The 15,086-nt window shown below is 49.9% G+C and overlaps 1 protein-coding gene across 1 annotated transcript in view; it reads left to right on the top strand.

Moving 5' to 3' along the window:
• The first annotated feature begins 7,737 nt into the window (after window positions 1-7,737).
• IGDCC4 (immunoglobulin superfamily DCC subclass member 4) overlaps window positions 7,738-15,086 on the top strand; it is a 31,254-nt gene continuing 23,905 nt past the window's right edge. The window contains exons 1-2 of the mRNA XM_049613762.1: window positions 7,738-8,239; window positions 8,909-9,050. Coding sequence (XP_049469719.1) covers window positions 7,777-8,239; window positions 8,909-9,050 — 605 coding nt within the window. The 5' untranslated portion in view covers window positions 7,738-7,776. The remainder of the gene's footprint in view (window positions 8,240-8,908; window positions 9,051-15,086) is intronic.

Genomic DNA, 15,086 nt, shown 5'->3' with positions numbered 1-15,086 from the left:
AGGGGGAAGGTAGGTGGCAGAGCTGGGGAGGGGGATGGGCTGCCCGCTTTGTTCGCCTAGTTCTTGCCTTCCCTGGCGAGGGGGGAGCTGAGGATGTGTCCGGGGCGAGTCGGGGAGGGACTTAGAGGTGGGGGTGGGGAGGGGGATTTCTCTCCAGCTGCTTCGGCTTTCCAGAGAGACTCAGCCAGGCCACGTGGGAGGGAGGCTGGGACGGCGGAGGGAGGCAGGGACCGCGGAGGAACCTTGGTCTGGCCGGCCCCAGGCCCATCTCCAGGAAACCCAAACAGCGGGTGGGAAAGTGCCCGGAAAGGCTCGGACCCCTTCTCTCCCCACAAAGACACGCCCCTCTCCAGCCCTGGCTGGGAACCCGGGATTGTCAGGTGAAGGGGGCGGGGAAGTGCGGGAGAGGCCTCCGTGCTCCGGGAGCCCAGGGGATTAAGGAATAGTTGTGCCGACTCTCTTACGCTCTTCCAAGAGCTCCAGGAACCGGCTCTGGGTCACCCAGCAAAGCGGGATGAGGGCTGGGAGCTGCGCTCGATCGTTACGGTATATCTGTGGGGCCTCCTGCAAGGGGTTCAGTTTGCCTGGGAGACCTGGCCTCTCCCTGCTCTTGAGTGCACAAGGCTGGGGCAGGGCCCGAGCTGGGGCTCCCTTGGCAGCAGTGTGCATGGCCAAAACAACGAGGCTACTGGCCCTCAGTCCCAAACCCTTTGAGTGCGCAAAGCTTAACAGGCCTAGGGACACTCCTGTAGGGTTCTGACTAGCCACCCTGATCTGGACCGAGGTCATTCATTCATTCATTCATTCTACAAATATTTACTGAGCACCCTTTTTGACTAGCATGTGCTTGGTGCCTAGCATATAGGAAATAAAGGAGGCAGACCTGGTCCCTGGTGCAGAGCTTGCTGTCTGGTGGAGGGAGACTGACATGATGGTAGTCTGGAAAGGTCAGTAAAGCTTCCTCCAGGAAGTGATGAATAATAGAGCTCCATGCAGAGGGTCAGTTAGCCCTGTAAAAGGAGAGTGATGATGGGCAAAGTTTTCCAGAGTGAACTGCCCATGTAAGTGCTCAGAGTGACTTCGTTTAGAACACTGAATGAAGCTAAGCCTGGCAGGAGAGGAGAGCACAGGGATGAGAATGGGGCAGGATGGAGTGGGATGGGGGGAGGGGGGGTTGGTACCACAAGTGTCAAGAGAGAAGGCTGAAGATGGGGGCTGGGCCCAGCTCCTGAAGGACTTTATAAGTCCCACCAAGGTTTCTGGCCTGAGAGCCTGCCTGAGCCCTTGGCAAGTTTTAAAATCAGCTATGCATCAGCTCCTGCAGCCAGTGTGGGGAATCGGTCGGTTGGGCGGGACTGGAAGCAGGAAGCTCCAGCTTCTTGGGAGGCTGTTGTAGTAATCCAGAAGAGAGGATGGAGGCAACCGGCGTAGTGGCAGTTGGTGTGGCCAGGCTTCCAGAGATATTTAGAAAGGAGAATTAGTAGGATCTGAAGATAGATTGAGTTTGCAGGGGGTGAGGGAGAGGGAAGTAAAAAAATAATGGATGCTTCAGCAACCTCAACATGGCAGAGCGAAGGGGCTGGTGTCCCCCAACACGGCTCCAGTCAAGGATTGGAACTGGGGAGACTTATAGGAATGGGGCTTCTGTCTGGGGGTGGTGGGAGAATGCTGAGTGCAAGAAGTGGGGCTCTCCCTTCCACCCAATCAAAATTTGGGGAGTGGGGATGCCACAGGTCAGTAATAAGAAGGCTCCAGGAACCTGAGAGCTGCTTTCTCTGCCCCATCTCTTTCTCAGCCCGGAGACACCGAGGTCCACCTCCCTTCCATTGGGGTGGCCCTCTCTGACCCCATATCGAGGTTAGGAACGAGGTCAAACAAGTTCCTCTTAATAGTGAGTTTTCTCCAGAATTTCTCCATACCTTCATCGGTCCTTTATGAACTTTCAGGGCCCAATTCATCATACATTATGTGTAAAATAGCAGTTCCTTTCTTTTCTTCTAAAGGTACCTCTTTCATGTTAAGCTATCTCACAAGTAGAGTAAATGGCAGCACTGAAGGGAATTTAGAAGTAATTTTAGCACGAACCCATTTTCCAGACGAGAAAGCTGAGTGACTTCCCAAAGCTGCATGGATAGGGACTGAGCTGGGGCTGGAACTAGTCTCCTGGCTCTTGGAGCCACATTTTCCCTGGGTTTGGTACACACATACCCAAGTTCAGTTTCTCTGCACCCCCTCCCCCTCACATGAGAAGTTACCCACTTTGGGCTTGACCTCCCTCAGTTGGTGTGTCTGAGTCTGGGCTCTGGAATTCACCCTTCTCCATTCATCCCTACCCGCTGCCTCCTGTTTGGCCTCCACTGTTTCTGAGGTACAGCAACCAGACTTGACACAGAATTCCAGATGCAGAACAGATGTCATTGCCAGGTGGGCTTTGGGGCTCCCAGCCCCCTGGAGTGTGCGGAGAGGGGAGGAGTAAGAGCAGCTCTGATGGGGGAGGAAGCCAGCCCTAGCCTGGTTGGAGGAGGGTGATGGGAGCTGGGGTTGGGAGGAAAATCAAAGAGCTAATGTTCTGGCCCTGACATGCAGAGAAATAGAATCGAGCTGGGCTGTTGGCTACCTCACTGCTGAGGCTGACGCTGAGGCATCCTCTGGATTTGAGGCGCTTTGGAGTCATTGAGGTCAGGGAAGCAGAGGCTCAGTAAGCTCTCTTTCAGGTGCAGACCTGAGTATGTAAGCTGGTGCAGAGCCAAGACTTCTGGATGGTTCCCATAAGAGACTTACTAGCTTGTCACATAGTCTGGAGGAGAGAGTTCCAGCAAGTGATCAGAGCATACAGGGAGAGAAAGGCGGGCACAGGAGAAATATTTTTAATCATATGAGCCATACAGCAGGAGAACTGGTAAGGTAGTGAGCTCCCCAGTGATTGTAATGTTTAAGTACAGAGTTTCTTTCAGTGTGAGTTTGCTTTTCTGTCTCTGTGCTTTCTAAGCATTTTGTTAAGTGTCTACTAGATGCCACATAGGCAGTTTTCCACATACATCATTCACGTCATGTCCAGACTTTAAAGGAGTTCCTATAATTTTTACAGATAAGGAAAGTGAAGCTTAGAAAAGCATGATGGGGCTGTGTCTCCACATGTCCCCTTGTCTGTTCAAGGAATATTTATTGAGCACCTAGTATGTACCAGGCACTGTTTCAGGTACCAGGGATCTAGAAAGCTGCCGAGGACATGATTCTGAGCTTGTTGCCTCGTTGGGGAGAAAGAAAGTAAAAACTCTAGAGTGATAACTGCAATGACCAAGGTGCTCAGGATCCTATGGGGCAGAAAAGAGGCAACAACATCAGAACCAGGGATAGCATGGCTGTCGTAAGGAGAGGGAGCAGCAGGAACAACATATGGAATAGCAGTGTGCTTTCAGAGAGCTGAAAGCGGTTTGATGGGGATAGAGGGTCACAGGGAATGGGAGGGAGGCAGGAGCTGACTGTGGCTTTACTGTCAGGTCCACTGAGGCCGGGCCTCTCAGGATCACAGATGAAGGGAACTGTGTGCCCATCCTTGTGTCCCAGGCCACTGTCCCAAGCTCTCCTTTCAGCTGTTGGTGGGAGGGGTTTAGTGTGTTTGTAAGGGAAGCCACCAAGGTTGGGGGGGGGGGGGGGGGGGGAAGGAAGTTTCTGGAAGACACTGACTTGGGTCTCCTAGGAAAAGACATAACAGCATCATGGAGAACCGGCCCCACACTGAACACAAGATGTAAATCTGTTGGGCCCCGAAATTCAAAAGTGACACGGCATTGATGTTTGTGGCAAGTTCTTGGCTTCATGGAGGAGACATCTAGGCTTGGTTTCCCTCCCCCACCCTCTGGCCCCTTTCCTGAGAGTTCATGGGGAAATGGAACCCTGGCTCACACCTGGCCCCCACTAACCGCACAAAACAGCATCGAGCTGGCTCTGAGACTCGGAAGCGAATCTCCTTTCTGTCTGGGTTCTAATTGGCCTCACAAAATCTAATTTATCCTGCAAGTGGGTAAAATAACCTGTTAGAAGAAGGAGATCGAGAGATGACCTCAGGGTTCCCAAGCATAGGAGCTCCGTGTCTCTGGTAGGGTCTCACCAAGGAAGCTGAGGAGAAGGAATTGTGGCAGAGGAGCCCCCATCGAGGCACAAAGCTGGTGGGCAGCAAGCGTCCACTGTGTCTGCCCCAGTCCTGAGAGGGATAGCTGAGAAAGACTCATGGGAAGGGCTTGGGGGGTCAGCCATGACAGTGGCTGGGGGTGGCAGGAAAGGGGTGGCCAAGAAGCCACCGGACAAACAAGGTCCACTCCTCAGAGAGTCGCTTTTATGAAGCGATTTGGTGGTGTAGGGACCAAGTTTATGTGAAAAGAAGCATTGCTATGTAATGGAGCACAATGCAAAATTCGCCACAGGTTTAAAAATCAAAACATTTGGGGGCAGTCAGCAAGCCTCCTGAGCGTGCTGTCCTCTGCTTCTGGCAGAATTTTGGCGAACATGAGAAAAGTGGAGACTCTTCCTTTTCAGGCTGGGGAAACTGAGGCTGGAAGGAGTAAAAGTAGTGGGCCCAAGGTCATGTAACAAATGACCCAGGACCTTGACTCCGGACCAAGGCTTGTCCCCACCCCCCCTCCCCACTCAACACCCTGGTGTCCGTCTAGGCAAGAGGAAGGATGGGTAAGGGACCCGCAAGTGGCTATGTGATGTAAAGCATAAAAAGCTTCTGTCCGAGGAGGCAGGGCCAGCTTCATGCATGGCTGGCGCCTGAGCTGAACCCCTGGGGATGCATGTCCTGGGCACAGAAATTGGGTTGGGCACTGAGGCAGAGAGAACCCTCATATTCAAAGGCAACTGTCTCTTCAGTGCTGGGTTCATCCCCCAAAGGTCAAAGGACATTTCCCCTACTGTCTTCCGGAGAGATGAGACACCCCATCCCCTCCACCTTTCTGGGCCTCAGCTTCCCCACTTATAAAATGAGGCATCTCAAGCTTCAAAGACATTTCCACCAACCTGGGCCAGGGTGGGCTGGTTCCCTCCTCATCTACATCCCTGTTGGTTTCCCTGTTCTACCTTGCTGGGTGCTTGGCTCCTCAGAGGTGGCGAAGCCAGACATCTGCTGATCCATGAATATTCAGGAAGGGAATCGGAGCCTCCTCTGGGCTCCCCAGCCAGCCACCGGCCTCTCTGGCTGCCGTCCTGCCCGCCAGAGCCCAGGCTGCTGACATACCCAGCAGCTGCTCAGGCCCCAACTGTTCACATTGTTTGTTCAGCGCGGCAGGGGATTTTCCAGGCCCCGGACGTGCTTTGGGGGGCGGGGAGGCTGCCGCAGGGCTCAGGGATTCGTGTCATGTGGGGCTTTTCTCCCTTGAAACTCAAACTGACTGCTCAGCGGCTGGAACCCGGCAATTGGAAGCCACTGGGCTGAGAGCCCGGGCTTGTCTTCCCCCTACCCTATGTTTGAATCATAGAATCTAGGGCTTTAGAGGTAGAAGGGACTGGCTGTTAAGAACTGTAATTAACATTTGTGCAGTTTTTTTTTTTAAAGTAACATCTTTCATTAAAAAAAAAAAACAAAAAACCACGCAAACATTTGTACAGTTTATAAAGAGCCTGTAAAGAATGAGCTCCCATTCCTTGATTGATGCGCCGACACCCATCATCTTGTTTACTCCTCACAGACTTGGTCATATGGGCTTCATTTTACAGATCTGGAAACTAAGGCCCAGAGAGGTTAAGGGGCTTGTCACACAGCTGGTAGGCGGAGCAGCAAGACTGAAAACTACATCTTTGGCCCCAAGGTCAAATGCTCTTTCCACCACAGCAAATAGCCCAAAGTGATGTGAAGGCCAGCCTGGTTTCTCCAGTCTGGATGGAAACCGGGTGAGGACAAGGGCTGCCTGTCCCTGCACTCACTAGTGATGCTGAGGCTGGTTGTGCGATTGGAGGTGCCAGCAGAGCCTTTCTGATGAATTAAGAAAGGCAGAGACCCGGAGCGGCTCCCTCTCTCTCTGCCCCTCCCCCACTCATGCTCTGTCTGTCTCTCTTGCTCTCAAAAAATGAATAAACATTTAAAAAATTAAAAAAAAAAAAAAAGGCAGAGGCCCTGTTCAGGCCCCATTGGTGTCAGAGCCCTGGCTTCTGCCCTGGCTTCCTTACTCAGCCAGTTGGGACTTGTCTTTGCCCCTCAGTCTTATTTTGCTCTAGGAGTGATGGGAAGAGAGCCTGGAGACAGACAGGGGTTCTAAGTATGGACATCTATATGTCCAGGTTATGACAAGTATGGCAGAAACTGGGGCACATATGTTCAGGTGTGGAAGGTTGTGTCTACGGTCTGTATGTGTGCCCAAATGGTGTTCTATATGTTCGGGAATAGGTTTATCCACGTATGACTCTTCACTGAATAATCCTAAAGTCTTAGAATCTCAGACATCACCTGCTAGCTACGTTTGAGTAAATTAAAATCCAGAAGAAGTGACTGGCCCGAGGCCACACAGCTAGACTGTGACAGACCCAGGTCTAGAACTTGAGGGTTGCCTGATTCCCAAGCCATTTGGCTTTCTGCATGCCCTCATGTGGCTATCAGCCCAGACCTGCTCTGTACTAAGTATGTGCCATTGTACTCATCTTTGTCCTCGGTCCATTCTCAGATGTGCCGTTGTGCCTGTAAGCAAAGTGTCAGGCCTGAGGATAAGAAGGGACCTTGGGTCATTGAGCTTGTATGGGACGGGGAGGTAGCAGGTCGACCTTCTGGTCAACACAACTGGGAAAACCAAGCATTTCTCTATGAATAACTATTACTGGGCCTTGTTGAAATGGTAGTTAAGATGATAAACATTGGCCTTTGTGTATTTTTGCCTTGACCCTGGGATGACATTCCCCTCCCCCAATTCCCCCCTAGTCCTCCCTTTGTGGCAGGGGCCGTGTTGGAGCTACAGGCTCTTCTGGGGCTCCTGGGGATGGGCTCTGGCTTGCTGCATGACCAAGGGGAACTGAGCTGTAGGGAGGAGTGCTTAGCCTCTCCTGTCACTGGGACAGAAGTGGGTTGGGTGATAGTGGTCAAGATGATCTGTAAGGTTCCAGGGAGGAGTGACATTTCCGAGGGCCAGTTCTGTGCCAGGCCAGGCACTGTGTTCCTTTTCCACACCTTGTCGCACTTAATGCTCCCAACAGCCCTATGAGGAAGGGGTTACTGTGTACTTTTTTTATTGAGATGAAATCCACATAGCACAGATTTCACCGTCTAGAGTGTACAAGTCAGTGGTCTTTCTGATGTTCACAGGTTTGCACGACCATCACCACTGGCTAATACCAGAACATTCTCATCACCCAAAAAAAGAAACATCATATCCTTTTGCCATGGTTCCTCATTCTTCCCTCTCCTTAGCCCCCGGCAGCCATTCATCTACTTTCTGTCTTTGTGGATTTGCCCATTCTGGACATTTCCTAGAAATGAGATTGTATAATATGTAGCATTTTTGCGACTGGCTTCTTTCACTTAGCAGAAAGTTTTTAAAGTTCATCCAGGTAGCAGATAGCGGTATTTTCATTTCTTTTGATGGCTGAGGAATATATTTAGCCACTCATCAGGTGCTGGGCATTTGGGTTGTTTCTCCTTTTCACCTATTATGAAGAATGTTGCTGTGAACTGTGTTTTTTGGCTGATGAAGAAATTGAGCAGCCAGGGAAGGTGGGCGCGGAGAAGGGCGGCAGACTGCCCAAGATCACAGGTGATGGGGCGGAGCCAAGGATCTGGATGCAGATCTCTCTATGGGACCTCTTCTTCCACGAGCTGCCCCAGCCCCTGGGCAGGTGACCGAGGATCTGGAGGCTGTGGAATGCGGGAGGACCCACACTAACAGCCCTGGTCCTTGCCCTCTCTGTGCAGGTGAACTGCCGTGGCCCCCGGAGACAACAGTGGAGCTGAGTTGTGGGGCAGGGCCACTGCAAGTGATCCTGGGCCCAGAGCAAGCTGCAGTACTGGACTGCGGTCTGGGGGCTTCTGGACCCCCCAGCAGCATCACGTGGAGCAAGGATGGAGGCTCTCTGCCTGAGCACGACCACCTGCGCCTGCTACCAAATGGCTCCTTATGGCTGTCTCAGCCGCTAGCACCTGATAGCAGTGACGAGGCGAGCCCTGGGAACTCAGAGCTCATTGAGGGCAACTATTCCTGCCTGGCCCATGGTCCCCTTGGAGCGGTGGCCAGCCAGGCCGCAGTGGTTAAGCTCGCCAGTAAGTGCCTGCAACCGGGGGCTGAACTGAGACCCAGGAGGCCTGGGGTGCGGGCAGTGTGGTCCCCATTAGCTCCTTGCACAAAGGCCTATCTCTTGAGCTCACTCCACTTTCCCTCTGCTCAGTAGGTCCTTTCCTGGTGTGGCTGCCTTTCCCCCCGCCTCACCCCTTTCCTTCCTCCTCCTTTTCTTTCCCTTTGAGTTTGAGAGTCTAGAGTTGTGCTCTCCTCCAGGAAGCCCTTCAGAAAGGCTTGTAAGAGTGGGGGGCACTGGAGCAGGTGGAGTACCTGGACAAGCCCCATCATCCAGCCCGGGTGGGGGGCGGTCCTCAAGAGACACAAGATCACCGTGAAGAAATTTTAGGCCAGAAGAAATGTGCATCTTACTGCAGTCTGGCCATGATGGTGATGTTAGGGGTTGGGGGGCAGTGCTTTGCGCTTCATTCTGACATGGCATCTGACCAGTAGTCTCCACTTCTTACCCCCCCCGGCTGCCTCTTCAACTGTGTCTCTGTTGGCTGGCATTTGCTCTGCTTGTGTTTCTGTCACCTTGTACTTCTCTGTCTCTGTGTGTGCATGTGCGTGCCTGTGTGTGTTTCACTTTCTGTGCCCCCTGTCTTTTCTGGGCTCCTCTCCCGTCTCTGCCCACGCGTCTCTGTCCTCACCCCCAGCACTCGCAGGCTTCTCTCTGCACCCGGAGTCTCAGGTGGTGGAGGAGAACGGGACTGCTCGGTTTGAATGCCACATTGAAGGGCTGCCAGCACCTGTCATTACTTGGGAGAAGGACCAAGTGCCGGTGCCCGAGGAGCCTCGGTGAGTGTCCTATAGGGGAGTGGGCAGTGGGTAGGCCAGAGAGGGCTCTGGGATGTGCTCAGGAACTGGGATTCTTACAGCCACAGTGGCTCCATTTGCCTAAACTGGTTTAGGGGCCGACCACTGCCTGACTCTCAGCTCACATCCGGTCCCCGAGAGAAGTTGGGCAGAGTTTTTACTCCTTGCAAAGAATGCCACCCACTAAGCTATGGAGCTTGGGTATGGCGTAGTGATAGAGCCCTTCAGAGCATATCTAGCCCAAGCACTTGCCTTACTGAAGAGGAGATTGAGGGCCACAGAGGAGCAGAGGCTGGTCCTAAGACTTGATCCCTACTGTGGCCTCCTGGCTAGGCCCAGATGTACATGCAGCACGAGCAGAGAGCACGAGGCTCATTTGCTTCTGTGGACTCTGAGTTGGTCTCATGACACGGTTGTCACCCCATGGATTCTTACATCTTTGGAAATGCAGCTCCAAGACCTTTCCCAGTCACCCTACGGTCCTCTGCCTACATCTCTCTGGCTGTAGTTACCAGCTCACTTTCTCCTTCTCTCCTGGTGGAGGTGGGGCTCCTTGGCCTCAGAAACACTGGTTTCCAGGTCTCTCTGCCCCGGGACTAATCTGTCTTGAGTGTTGAGTTGTCCCAGCTGCTCTGACTTTTGTTCACATCTAGGTAAGGGGTACAGGTATAGGAGAAACTTCCATTTGGTAGAAGGGCCACAGGGCATATTCCTGCAACAGAAGTGAGGGAGGAAGAAGGGCAGGAGGTCAAGCTGCTGATTCAGGTGGTTGCTTAGCCTGATCCTCCTCACAGAGGCCCTTCACACTCAGCTTCATTCTCCCCACCCATGAAACTAAAAAAATAAATAAATGAAAGAGTTAGATTAGATCATCGTTCTTTGTAAAACAATAGTCACTAAAGGTGCTTCTCGAAAAAAAGTACTCCGTGGTCAAATAAGGCTGGGAAAACTACCTACAAATCCCCTTCTTGGAGCTGGCAAGGCTCTGACAAGTCCTGTATGGAAAATCCGTTAAACTTGTTGAACCAAGCACTTCATAGTCTCATCTGCCCACAGCCCCTCTTGCAGCAACCCTGTTAACATCCCATGAATGAGCATTCTAGGGAGTGACCTTGGAAATGCTGACCTGGCCTTTCTAGGGCTGACGTTTTAACTTCTGTGGCTTCCAAAATGTGGGCCCCTTGCTGCTGTGGGTCGGTGCTTCCTGAGAGTTGCTGGGCAAGAACCAAGTGAGGGCCTACTCTTTTTTTTTTTTTTTAATTTTTTTTTTTTAACGTTTATTTATTTTTGAGACAGAGCATGAACAGGGGAGGGGCAAAGAGAGAGGGAGACACAGAATCGGAAACAGGCTCCAGGCTCTGAGCTGTCAGCACAGAGCCCGACGCGGGGCTCGAACTCACGGACCGTGAGATCATGACCTGAGCTGAGGTCGGACGCTTAACCGACCAAGCCACCCAGGCGCTCCGTGAGGGCCTACTCTTGACAGCCACCAGAGAGTAGGAGAGAGCAGAGAAGTCTCCCCCTGTCAAAAGGCACAACAGGTCCCCATTTAATGAGGGCTGTGTTTTCTCACTTAATTCTTCCCATCATCCTTCAAGGTAGATGTTTCTTATTTTCCATATTTTCCTCTACTTACTTTTAGTTTATATTCCTAGAAGATGCGTTTTTCATGTTCATGTAAGCAAAAAAGAAGAAACCCTTATCATCCAAAGAAAGCCTCTGTTAGTTTCGATGTCTGTCCTCTGGAATTTTCCCCTATATGTTTAGAAATACCCTCTTTTAAAATGTGGATTATACTGTACATACTGGGGTTTTTTGTTTGTTTGTTTTAAGTAAACTCTATACCCAACGTGGGCTTCAAACTCACAACCCCAAGATCAAGAGCTGCGTGCTCTACCTACTGACCCAGCCAGGCCCCCCCATACTGGATTTTTTGCTCAATCACCTTTTTTTCCAAAACAAAAATAGAATTATAGCGCAACTTTTACTTTTTTTAAATTTAGCACATCACGAACATCCTCCCAGGTCTATACATATGGCTACGGCAGATAGTATTATTTGGATCGTTAAACAAGAGACCTAAGGATCAGAGGCAGAAGTAACTTGGCCCAGGGGCACCTGGGTGGCTCATTCGGTTAAGCGTCCAACTTTGGCTCAGGTCATGATCTCGTGGCTCGTGAGTTTAAGCCCCGCGTCAGGCTCTGTGCTGACAGCTCGGAGCCTGGAGCCTGCTTTGGATTCTGTGTCTCCCTCACTCTCTCTTACCCTCCCCTGCTTTTGCTCTCTCTCTCAAAAATAAATAAACATTTTTAAAAAAGAAGAAGTAACTTGGCCCAGGTCACACAGCTAGTACACAGAGTGTGGGATGCTAGAGACTTGGCATGAATGACACACAAGCCGCCTGTGATTTGGTGGTTGGGGTGGGGAGGCTGCGGGGTCTGAAGAAGTTCATGCTACAGATGGGCTTAAAGGTCGGGTGGTCCAACCGTGGCTCCGAGCAGAGAAGTTACTCTCCCAAAGTTTCTCAGCAAATAGTAGGGCTCCCTTGCCTCCCAGCATCTAGTCCGGGCATCACCCTATGAAGCCGCAGGCCTCTTCTAGGAGTATGGAGCTGCCAGTTCCTGGGCCCTGGGAGTGTTTGCCCCCAAGTTCTCTGAAAAGTGATCCTCATCTATAAATAAGCCAGGCTCACATGTCCCAGCACATTGTGTAGGGGGAATAAAGAAATGTCTAAAACAGCAACTTGATTGTGCCCAAGGTATGTATTTTTACACATGCCCAGATATAGCACATGTACAAATATGCTATTCATAAACTCAGCCCAGGGTGTGAAGGAGCCCGTATGCCTCGGTGTAGGGTGTGCGCGTGTGCAGTTAATCAACACACTCTGTCAAGGTATATGTACATATGTTTGGAACTGATGGCGAAGACTAGACCCTGAGGCAGTTCCCTGGTACTTATACTAATTTCTAACAATAGGGGATCATTTTCCTTCCACGGCAACCAGTAATCAATGAGAGCAATGTTTCCCAAATCCCAGGCTTTCACAAACCCCCCTTATAATTTTGGCCATCCCTAAACCATTTATTCAATCGCGTACTCAATACATGTCTTTAAACCAACCCTCTTTTGTAACTTTAACACGAATTGAAAAGGAGCATTATTTCCCCATAGTAAAAAGGAAAACCAGCAACACTTGACATAAATAGAAGGTAGCCATAAAAATAAATACATAACCACTGGAATAAAAAATGTGTGTCTGTGTCTGGAGCCACATGAAATAATTTTGTTATCACCATTCACACTTGAAAAACGTGGCACCGCCTGGTTAAGCATCCGATTTCAGCTCAGGTCATGATCTTGAAGTTCACAAGTTCAAGCCCCATGTCGGGCTCTGTGCTGAGAGCTCAGAGCCTGGAGCCTGCTTCAGATTCTGTGTGTGTGTGTGTGTGTGTGTGTGTGTGTGTGTGTGTGTGTGTGTCTGCCCCTCCTCTGCTCACACTCTGTCTCTCTTTCAAAAATAAACATTTAAATACACAAATAAATAAATAAAACATGACACTAATGGACCTCAATACCTTAGGATCCCTAGTCCGGTCTCCTGCCCTACCCATCTCCCAGTGCCCAGGGTGTCTGTCAACCTCAAGTGACCCTTGGCCAGTGTCCTTTTTCTCTAGGTGGATCTCTGAAGGGCTCAGGGTCGGGGCTCCTTGGCCCTTATGAAATTCAGAGCAGCTATGTCATTTCTACTATGTTCTTTTTGTTGTTGTTAAGTAATCTCTACACCCAACGTGGGGCTCCAACTCATGACCCGGAGATCAAGAGTCCCATGCTCTACCGACTAAGCCACCCAGGTGTCCCTCTACTGTATTTTTAAATCCCTGGTTCCAAGTAGCCTTTCGGAGGTGGGGCAGCAGGCTTAAGCTCAGGCTTGGAAAGAGAATGATCCTTTCCTTTTGGAGAGAGGTTGCTTTTCATTCTGTAAGTAGCTATTTTTATTTGAAATTTGAATTGATTTTAAAATAATAAAACATAAAGGGACACCTGGGTGGCTCAAGCAGTTAAGCGTCTGATTTCGGCACAAGTCATGATCTCACAGTTCGTGAGTTCTAGCACCACATCGGACTTGGCTGTCAGCGCGGAGCCTGCTTTGGATCCTCTGTCCCCCTCTCTCTCTGCCCCTCCCCCACTGTTCTCTTTCTCTCTCTCTCTCTGTCTCTCAAAATAAATAAATAAACTTAAAAAAATAAAATGAAATAATAAAACATACCAATTTAATGGAAAAAAGTCATCCACCAACTGAACACAGACAGTTGTTACTATTGTGATTATTCCCTCCCGGTCTTTCAAAATATGGGTATAGTTTCTATCATTGTAAGTATGTGTTTAGAATTTGTGATTCAATAGATAATATTTTTAATGTGAGATGATAACACATTAGGGTCAGGGTTGGGAAGGAGGCAGGACAGAATTATTTAACCCATTTTTCAGATGAGAAAGCTGAGGCCCAGACATATGATATCACTTGGTAAAGTCACATATGCTGGAACGAGTTCTCCCCACTATGTCACAGCTGCTTCTATGTTAGAGCTTGGAGTTTTGAAACAAAGTGTACAAGGGCACATGTTTTTCCCAATTGAAATTTTTAAAAGTTTTATATTTCCAAACTAATAAATATTCAAAATTTTCATTTTTTAATTTTTTTAATGTTTATTTATTTTAGAGAGAGAGACAGAGACAGACAGAACGTGAGCAGGGAAGGGGCAGAGAGAGAGGGAGACAGAATCCGGAGCAGTCTCCAGGCTCTCAGCTGTCAGCACAGAGCCCAACGTGGGGCTTGAACTCACAAACCTTGAGATCATGACCTGAGCCTAAGTCAGATGTGTAACCAACTGAGCTACTCAGGCGCACCCCCCAAATTTTTTTTTAAAACACAACAAATAAGAATTTCCAGTAATCACACTGCCAGAGAAAAATCTCCTTGAATGATGTTAAGCTTCACCATCCTTGACTTTTTCTGAGCATATCCTAACATATCATTTATCTGTTTTCCAAAAATAGAACTGCTTCCTAAAAACACTGTTTTGTGACTTTTTCCCCCACTAACCAAAATATCTTGCATATACTTCCAAGGACAGAAAAAGATTTTAACAAAACAGAAAAGATTTTAGATGAACACAAAAGTGGTTCCATCCAGCTTTTGCTGGCTGCAGTGACAGCACCACATGTGAGGAAAGATATCCCTTCTTCCCTTCCTTCCTTCCTTCCTTCCTTCCTTCCTTCCTTCCTTCTTCCTTCGTTCCCATACATAAATAAGGAAATGTTACTTGTCCAAGGAGGTATTGGCTCTTGGGTACATGAAGCACAATTTCCGTGGAAAGCCTTGGAAACTTTGGGGTTAGGAAACGTGAACTGGTCTGGCAGAAACCCTGCAGGCAAGTTCAGCTAGCTAGAGTGAAAGAAGAGGAAGGATCTTGGAGGCAGAGTATATTAAGTGGAGGAAACCTGGACAGGGATAGAGGTCTTGTTTCCCATGGGTTCTGCTTGTCCTTCCCCACTGGTCCTTTCCCATCAAATTTTCCTGGCCTAGGATTTTACCTCCAACTACCTTTTGCCTCCATGTCCCTTTTCCCCTGCTGGCCCCAGCACTGACATGGGCAGCTGCTGGAGCTGAGGGTAAGATACTGGGGCAGAGGTGGGCTTACCCATGGAATGAGGGAGGGAGTAAAGCAGGCTTATGTTTTTTCTCTAAGTCTTTGGGCCATAGTAGGTCTCTAGGCCTGTGGCCAGAGTTTTCTCCCAATACCCTGAGCCAGTCCCCCTCTCCTGTGTTTAGATTTTTTCATAGCCCATTTTCCAGTGAGCCAAGGGACCTTCATCAACCACACTGCTGCCCCACTCCCTCTCTAACTTTGGCCCAGTCTATATCCGGGGACCAGCGCCATTTGCTCTATGGAGAAACTAGGACTCTCAACCTTGAGCTGACCCTTCAAGGATCACGGTTGGAGGATTCAGGAA

This window comes from Panthera uncia (genome assembly GCF_023721935.1).
Source record: "Panthera uncia isolate 11264 chromosome B3 unlocalized genomic scaffold, Puncia_PCG_1.0 HiC_scaffold_1, whole genome shotgun sequence".
Classification (NCBI taxonomy): domain Eukaryota; kingdom Metazoa; phylum Chordata; class Mammalia; order Carnivora; family Felidae; genus Panthera; species Panthera uncia.
This window is presented reverse-complemented; position numbering and strand designations above follow the sequence as displayed.